Genomic DNA, 9,512 nt, shown 5'->3' with positions numbered 1-9,512 from the left:
TTACCTCTCTATGCTGCGCCCACCATGCACTGGTCCACTTTCCCCATCATACTTCCTCTACCTTACCTGTACTGCTCCTATGCATGCATTCTCCATCTTACTCCAACTACCTTACCTCTCTATGCTGCTCCCACCATGCACTACCCTTCCTCCTTTCTTCATCCAGCTCCCACTACATTACTTCTCAATGCTGCTAACTCCAAGCGCTCGTCCACTTCCTCCATCCTACTCCGACTACCTTACCTCTCCATGCTGCTCCCATCATACCGTTCATCATACCGTTCCTTTTTCACCATTCTCCATTTTACTCTCACTACCTTACCTCTTTATGCTGCTACCACTATGCACTGCTTCTCTTCCACCATTCTCCATCTTACTACCACTGCCTTACATCTCCTTGCTGTTAGCCCCATGCACTTGTCCACTTCCTCCATTCTTCATCTTAACCCCCCCCCCCACCACCACCACCACCATATCTTTCCATGATACTCCCACCATGTATTGCTCTTCTGCTGCCTTTTCTCCATCTAGCCCCCTTTATCTGCATGCTGCTCCCCTTATTCACTGGTCCACAACCTACCTTCACAACCTACCTTCTCCATGTTGCTCACACCATGTACTGCTCCTGTTCCTTGCTTCTCCATCCCCATCTTCTTCTTCTCTTCAGCTGCTTGCTTTTGGTACAGTAGGCTTTTCCTGGATTCTCTGTCCTCACAGCGTTGGAGTAGGGTGTCGGCCTACCTGTCAACATTGAGCTGTTTTGCATTGTCTGTGCCCCGTCCTTCTTGACTAAGGGTGAGGAGGCAGCGGGGCCCACCGGTCATTTACCCAGTGCCCATTCGGGCCAGTCCAACACTAGTTCCCTTTATATAATTGGTGTGTGCAGCACAGCTGCTGGCAAGAATCGTTAATATTAATTGGTCTGTTCCATGGTCTAAGTGCTACCAGGGTCAGACACGGGTAAGTGTGCAGTGTAACCCGGGTTATGCTTAAATGCTGCTGATTGGCTTTATATGCAGAGGTCCACTTCAAGGGAGCGTCTGTGAGTGACACGCAGGTCGAACACAGGTCCAGTGCAAATGGGGCCAACACGAGAATAACCTGGGTCCAAGGTGCAGTGTAAACGGGGTCTGATCCTGTAACCATGTCCGGAAATCCGGGTCGGACCTGGGTTTTTGGTGGAAAAGTACTAAGTAGCCATGATTCGTTTAGCTTTGTACAAGGAAAATAGATATACTGTATAACAAAGAAACAGGTGTCATGTTATCAGACCTATATGCGGAACAAAGGGTTAAATTGTTCTCTGCTGTAAGTTGTCTTATGTGATCTGTACTAAAAAGATGGTGTACCAGTGCCCTCCCCTTCTGTGTAATTGCTCCGTGTATTTGTGCTGTTATTCTCACAGGGGGGAGGGGTTCTAAGGGGTGGTATTCATGTGACCGCCGGTCAGCTGACCGACAGTCACATGACCTCCTTCACCAGCCCGACGGGTCACTGTCCCGATGGTCGGCATGCCGACCAACAGGGACTGTTTCCACTCGTGGGTGTCCACGACACCCATAGAGTGGGAATAGAACCCGTGGCGTCCGCAGGTCGCCACCGAGCCCGCAGCGTGGCGAGCGCAGCGAGCCCGCAATGGGCTTGCTGCACTCGCCCCTCCCCGCCGGGATCCCGGCGTCGGTAAGCTGACCGGCAGTCAGGAGACCGCCGGTCAGCCGTACTACACCTGTTCTAAGGACTCTCATTTTTCAGTGTCAGTAACAAACATAAAAATAATTGGAATAAACAGACCAGTGTATTATATTACAGACGGATTTATTACCAAACACATTTGTTAATCCTTATAAGTCCTTACAATTATAGGTCCCTGTTCTGGAAATGGGCCAAAACAAAAAACAACAAAAAAAAACAACAATACAGGAGCATACAAAATTGCACAAAAAAGACTACACATCTCCCAGTGATTTATATATTACCCAGTTTAAACAACTTGACAAAATAATGTATAAAACATACTAGTTATTAACTGACATTTCAGTGCAAACAATTTTAAAATGAAAAAAGGAAAGTTTTTGCCACAAACAAGTATACTAAAAACAATGTGGAGTTTTGTTTCTCCAGGTTTTGTTGTTGTTGTCAGCGCTGATGCTCACAAAATGAACATTGTGGTAAGTATATGAGTGGAAGGGGGGATATTTTGAGTCACTGGAGAATCTGCAAAACTTTGACGCTCGTGGCATCTCTATTCAACACAATTCTGTGCATCAGTGACTTCCTATGCCAAAGGTTCTGAAACTCCGTCCTCCAGGCACCCTTACAGTTCGGGTTTTAAGGATATCCATGGTTGAGCACAGACGGGTAAATCAAATTGAGTGAGGTACTAATTAAGTCACCTGTGCTTAAACATGGATATCCTTAAAACCTGGACTGTTAAGGGCTGAGTTTGGGAACCCCTGTCCCATGCGTTGGCTGTGAAATGTATTTGTATTTTGTATGAAGGCCTCATAGTGCATACCTCCCAACATGACCCTCTCCAGGAGGGACACAATGCTCGGCTTCTGGACTTTTCTCTTAATGTATGATTGCTGGCACCTGTTTTGAACAGGTGTATGGATAAGAAAGGTGTTTCAGCACAGGTGATGGCAATCGTACATTAAGAGGGAAGTCCAGGAGCAGAGCGTTCTGTCCCTCCTGGAGAGGGTCATGTTGGGAGGTATGATAGTGTATCATGATCTCCTGTTTGCTGAAACTGTAATAGGTTATTGAATCATTTTGCAGAAACATAAAATTTAGTTATTCGAGTTGACAGAGTTAAAATGAAACAGGTAGAATGGTAATCCCAGAGTGTGGCGCCTGAGCGTTACCGCAACCGGGAAACGCGCACTTCCTCCCCACCCAAAACTATTCTGTTAGTTTTCATTGAAGTAATGTTATAAAGGTTTATGCTAAATGCACCTATCAGCCACTAACGGAAAAAGTACAGAGAATTCGTTTGGTTCTATTGTCAGTCACCATGTGACATCAATCCAGCTCACAGTACAGGGCTTTGTGGAATATTGTACCTATGAGTAATTTCCCCTCGTACACAGACGCACTTGTTGATAACTGGAGCACGGAGCCATTGTTGGCATACACTGTGGTCACTATAGGGTTATCAGAGTGAATGTTCTGTATGCGGATAACCTGCAACAAGACAAAGAACATTTGAGAAGTGTGTGTGTGAATGTTGCACTATATAATAACTACATACTGTACAGTATAATAAAAGAAAAATGTAGTTAGTAATAGAGACAGTCAGCCAGATGTACTAAGCTTGAAAAGTGATAAATATCACTGTGATAAAGCACCAGCCAATCGGCTCCTAACTGTCATTTTTCAAACACAGCCTGTGACATGGCAGCTAGGAGCCGATTGGCTGGTGCTTTATCACAGTGATATTTATCACTTTTCAAGCTTAGTACATCTGGCCCAATAAGTAACAAATTACATTTACATGATGCAGTGGAAATTTGGAGTAGACACACTATTGCTTATTGCAGGATAAACTATTACATTATTGCTAGTGATGTGCACCGGAAATTTTTCGGGTTTTGTGTTTTGGTTCGGTTCCGCGGCCGTGTTTTGGGTTCGAACGCGTTTTGGCAAAACCTCACCGAATTTTTTTTGTCGGATTCGGGTGTGTTTTGGATTCGGGTGTTTTTTTCAAAAAACCCTAAAAAACAGCTTAAATCATAGAATTTGGGGGTCATTTTGATCCCAGAGTATTATTAACCTCAATAACCATAATTTCCACTCATTTTTAGTCTATTCTGAACACCTCACACCTCACAATATTATTTTTATTCCTAAAATTTGCACCGAGGTAGCTGTGTGACTAAGCTAAGCGACCCAAGTGGCCGACACAAACACCTGGCCCATCTAGGAGTGTCAGACAGGATAGCACTTGAAAAAAATACTCCCCAAACAGCACATGACGCAAAGAAAAAAAGAGGCGCACCAAGGTCGCTGTATGACTAAGCTAAGCGACACAAGTGGCCGACACAAACACCTGGCCCATCTAGGAGTGGCACTGCAGTGTCACGCAGGATGGCCCTTCAAAAAAATACTCTCCAAACAGCACATGACGCAAAGAAAAAAAGAGGCGCACCAAGGTCGCTGTGTGACTAAGTTAAGCGACACAAGTGGCCGACACAAACACCTGGCCCATCTAGGAGTGGCACTGCAGTGTCACGCAGGATGGCCCTTCAAAAAAATACTCCCCAAACAGCACATGACGCAAAGAAAAATGAAAGAAAAAAGAGGTGCAAGATGGAATTGTCCTTGGGCCCTCCCACCGACCCTTATGTTGTATAAACAGGACATGCACACTTTACCGAACCCATCATTTCAGCGACAGGGTCTACCACACGACTGTGACTGAAATGACTGGTTGGTTTGGGCCCCCACCAAAAAAGAAGCAATCAATCTCTCCTTGCACAAACTGGCTCTACAGAGGCAAGATGTCCACCTCATCATCATCGTCCGATTCATCACCCCTTTCACTGTGTACATCCCCCTCCTCACAGATTATTAATTCGTCCCCACTGGAATCCACCATCTCAGGTCCCCGTATACTTTCTGGAGGCAATTGCTGCTGGTGAATGTCTCCACGGAGGAATTGATTATAATTCATTTTAATGAACATCCTCTTCTCCACATTTTCTGGAAGTAACCTCGTACGCCGATTGCTGACAAGGTGAGCGGCGGCACTAAACACTCTTTCAGAGTACACACTGGAGGGAGGGCAACTTAGGTAGAATAAAGCCAGTTTCTGCAAGGGCCTCCAAATTGCCTCTTTTTCCTACCAGTATACGTACGGACTGTCTGACGTGCCTACTTGGATGCCGTCACTCATATAATCCTCCACCATTCTTTCAATGGTGAGAGAATCATATGCAGTGACAGTAGACGACATGTCAGTAATCGTTGGCAGGTCCTTCAGTCCGGACCAGATGTCAGCACTCGCTCCAGACTGCCCTGCATCACCGCCAGCGGGTGGGCTCGGAATTCGTAGCCTTTTCCTCGCACCCCCAGTTGCGGGAGAATGTGAAGGAGGAGATGTTGACGGGTCACGTTCCGCTTGACTTGACAATTTTCTCACCAGCAGGTCTTTGAACCTCTGCAGACTTGTGTCTGCCGGAAAGAGAGATACAACGTAGGTTTTAAATCTAGGATCGAGCACGGTGGCCAAAATTTAGTGCTCTGATTTCAACAGATTGACCACCCGTGAATCCTGGTTAAGCGAATGAAGGGCTCCATCCACAAGTCCCACATGCCTAGCGGAATCGCTCTGTTTTAGCTCCTCCTTCAATGTCTCCAGCTTCTTCTGCAAAAGCCTGATGAGGGGAATGACCTGACTCAGGCTGGCAGTGTCTGAACTGACTTCACGTGTGGCAAGTTCAAAAGGTTGCAGAACCTTGCACAACGTTGAAATCATTCTCCACTGCGCTTGAGACAGGTGCATTCCACCTCCTTTGCCTATATCGTGGGCAGATGTATAGGCTTGAATGGCCTTTTGCTGCTCCTCCATCCTCTGAAGCATATAGAGGGTTGAATTCCACCTCGTTACCACCTCTTGCTTCAGATGATGGCAGGGCAGGTTCAGGCGTTTTTGGTGGTGCTCCAGTCTTCTGTACGCGGTGCCTGTACGCCGAAAGTGGCCTGCAATTCTTCTGGCCACCGACAGCATCTCTTGCACGCCCCTGTCGTTTTTTAAATAATTCTGCACCACCAAATTCAAGGTATGTGCAAAACATGGGACGTGCTGGAATTTGCCCAGATGTAATGCACGCACAATATTGCTGGCGTTGTCCTATGCCACAAATCCCCAGGAGAGTCCAATTGGGGTAAGCCATTCTGCGATGATCTTCCTCAGTTGCCGTAAGAGGTTTTCAGCTGTGTGCGTATTCTGGAAAGCGGTGATACAAAGCGTAGCCTGCCTAGGAACAAGTTGGCGTTTGCGAGATGCTGCTACTGGTGCCGCCGCTGCTGTTCTTGCAGCGGGAGGCAATACATCTACCCAGTGGGCTGTCACAGTCATGTAGTCCTGAGTCTGCCCTGCTCCACTTGTCCACATGTCCGTGGTTAAGTGGACATTGGGTACAACTGCATTTTTTAGGACACTGGTGACTCTTTTTCTGAGGTCTGTGTACATTTTCGGTATCGCCTGCCTAGAGAAATGGAACCTAGATGGTATTTGGTACCGGGGACACAGTACCTCAATCAAGTCTATAGTTGGCTCTGAAGTAACGATGGATACCGGAACCACGTTTCTCACCGCCCAGGCTGCCAAGTCTCAGTTATCCGCTTTGCAGCAGGATGACTGCTGTGATATTTCATCTTCCTCGCAAAGGACTGTTGGACAGTCAATTGCTCACTGGAAGTAGTACAAGTGGTCTTCCGACTTCCCCTCTGGGATGCCGATCGACTCCCAGCAGCAACAACAGCAGCGCCAGCAGCAGTAGGCGTTACACTCAAGGATGCATCAGAGGAATCCCAGGCAGGAGAGGACTCGTCAGACTTGCCAGTGACATGGCCTGCAGGACTATTGGCTTTCCTGGGTAAGGAGGAAATTGACACTGAGGGAGTTGGTGGTGTGGTTTGCGGGAGCTTGGTTACAAGAGGAAGGGATTTACTGGTCAGGGGACTGCTTCCGCTGTCGCCCAAAGTTTTTGAACTTGTCACTGACTTATGATGAATGCGCTGCAGGTGACGTATAAGGGAGGATGTTCCGAGGTGGTTAACGTCCTTACCCCTACTTATTACAGCTTGACAAAGGCAACACACGGCTTGACACCTGTTGTCCGCATTTGTGTTGAAATAATTCCACACCGAAGAGCTGATTTTTTTTGTATTTTGACCAGGCATGTCAATGGCCATATTCGTCCCACAGACAACAGGTGTCTCCCCGGGTGCCTGACTTAAACAAACCACCTCACCATCAGAATCCTCCTTGTCAATTTGAACCCCAGCGCCAGCAACACCCATATCCTCATCCTGGTGTACTTCAACACTGACATCTTCAATTTGACTATCAGGAACTGGACTGCGGGTGCTCCTTCCAGCACTTGCAGGGGGCGTGCAAATGGTGGAAGGCGCAAGCTCTTCCCGTCCAGTGTTGGGAAGGTCAGGCATCGCAACCGACACAATTGGACTCTCCTTGGGGATTTGTGATTTCGAAGAACGCACAGTTCTTTGCTGTGCTTTTGCCAGCTTAAGTCTTTTCATTTTTCTAGCGAGAGGATGAGTGCTTCCATCCTCATGTGAAGCTGAACCACTAGCCATGAACATAGGCCAGGGCCTCAGCCGTTCCTTGCCACTCCGTGTCGTAAATGGCATATTGGCAAGTTTACGCTTCTCCTCAGACGCTTTTAATTTTGATTTTTGGGTCATTTTTTTACTGATCTTTTGTGTTTTGGATTTTACATGCTCTGTACTATGACATTGGGCATCGGCCTTGGCAGACGACGTTGATGGCATTTCATCATCTCGGCCATGACTAGTGGCAGCAGCTTCAGCACGAGGTGGAAGTGGATCTTGATTTTTCCCTATTTTTTTAACCTCCACATTTTTGTTCTCCATATTTTAATGCGCCCAACTAAAAGGCACCACAGGTATACAATGTAGATGGATGGATAGTATACTTATGGACGAGTGACTGACGACACAGAGGTAGGTACAGCAGTGGCCTACCGTACTGCTATATACAGTATAATGGACCTGGTGGACACGGTCAGCAGACTGCATTTATAGTATAAAGAAAAAAGACACCACAGGTATACAATGTAGATGGATGGATAGTATACTTATGGACGACGAGTGACGACACAGAGGTAGGTACAGCAGTGGCCTACCGTACTGCTATATACAGTATAATGGACCTGGTGGACACTGTCAGCAGACTGCATTTATAGTATAAAGAAAAAAAAGACACCACAGGTATACAATGTAGATGGATGGATAGTATACTTATGGATGAGTGACTGACGACACAGAGGTAGGTACAGCAGTGGCCTACCGTACTGCTATATACAGTATAATGGACCTGGTGGACACTGTCAGCAGACTGCGTTTATAGTATTAAAAAAAAAGACACCACAGGTATACAATGTAGATGGACGGATAGTATACTTATGGACGACGAGTGATGACACAGAGGTAGGTACAGCAGTGGCCTACCGTACTGCTATATACAGTATAATGGACCTGGTGGACACTGTCAGCAGACTGCATTTATAGTATAAAGAAAAAAAGACACCACAGGTATACAATGTAGATGGATGGATAGTATACTTATGGACGACGAGTGACGACACAGAGGTAAGTACAGCAGTGGCCTACCGTACTGCTATATACAGTATAATGGACCTGGTGGACACTGTCAGCAGACTGCGTTTATAGTATTAAAAAAAAGACACCACAGGTATACAATGTAGATGGATGGATAGTATACTTATGGACGAGTGACTGACGACACAGAGGTAGGTACAGCAGTGGCTTCCGTACTGCTATATACAGTATAATGGACCTGGTGGACACTGTCAGCAGACTGCGTTTATAGTATAAAAAAAAAGACACCACAGGTATACAATGTAGATGGATGGATAGTATACTTTATGTATGACGAGTGACGACACAGAGGTAGGTACAGCAGTGGCCTACCGTACTGCTATATACAGTATAATGGACCTGGTGGACACTGTCAGCAGACTGCGTTTATAGTATAAAGAAAAAAAGACACCACAGGTATACAATGTAGATGGATGGATAGTATACTTATGGACGACGAGTGACGACACAGAGGTAGGTACAGCAGTGGCCTACCGTACTGCTATATACAGTATAATGGACCTGGTGGACACTGTCAGCAGACTGCGTTTATAGTATAAAAAAAAAGACACCACAGGAGTGTTTTTCAGGCAGACAAACGTATACTGGTGGTCACTGTCAGCAAAACTGTGCACTGTACTCCTGCTATAGCTGCTCCCCAGTCTCCCCCACAATTAAGCAGTGTGAGCACTCAGCACAGTCAGATATATCATGCAGCACACTGAGGCTGAGCACAGATATGGTATGGAGCGTTTTTTTCAGGCAGAGAACGGATTAAAAAAAACTAGCAAAACTCTGCACTGTACTCCTCCTAACAGCTGCTCCCCAATCCTCCCCACAATAAGCTAAGCAGTAGCAATCAGATCAACTAACTAACTATATAAACGGAGAGGACGCCAGCCACGTCCTCTCCCTATCAATCTCAATGCACGTGTGAAAATGGCGGCGACGCGCGGCTGCTTATATAGAATCCGAATCTCGCGAGAATCCGACAGCGGGATGATGACGTTCGGGCGCGCTCGGTTTACCCGAGCCACACGGGAGAATCCGAGTATGGCTCGGACCCGTGTAAAAAGGCTGAAGTTGGGGGGGGGTTCGGTTTCCGAGAAACCGAACCCGCTCATCACTAATTATTGCAGTGGCAT

General features: G+C 46.6%; 1 protein-coding gene across 1 annotated transcript in view; it reads right to left on the bottom strand.

Moving 5' to 3' along the window:
* Positions 1 to 1,798: 1,798 nt before the first annotated feature.
* LOC134927210 (serum paraoxonase/arylesterase 2-like) overlaps positions 1,799 to 9,512 on the bottom strand; it is a 106,215-nt gene continuing 98,501 nt past the window's right edge. The window contains exon 9 of the mRNA XM_063921369.1: positions 1,799 to 3,183. Coding sequence (XP_063777439.1) covers positions 3,022 to 3,183 — 162 coding nt within the window. The 3' untranslated portion in view covers positions 1,799 to 3,021. The remainder of the gene's footprint in view (positions 3,184 to 9,512) is intronic.

The sequence above is a fragment of the Pseudophryne corroboree genome, chromosome 5, assembly GCF_028390025.1.
Source record: "Pseudophryne corroboree isolate aPseCor3 chromosome 5, aPseCor3.hap2, whole genome shotgun sequence".
Classification (NCBI taxonomy): domain Eukaryota; kingdom Metazoa; phylum Chordata; class Amphibia; order Anura; family Myobatrachidae; genus Pseudophryne; species Pseudophryne corroboree.
This window is presented reverse-complemented; position numbering and strand designations above follow the sequence as displayed.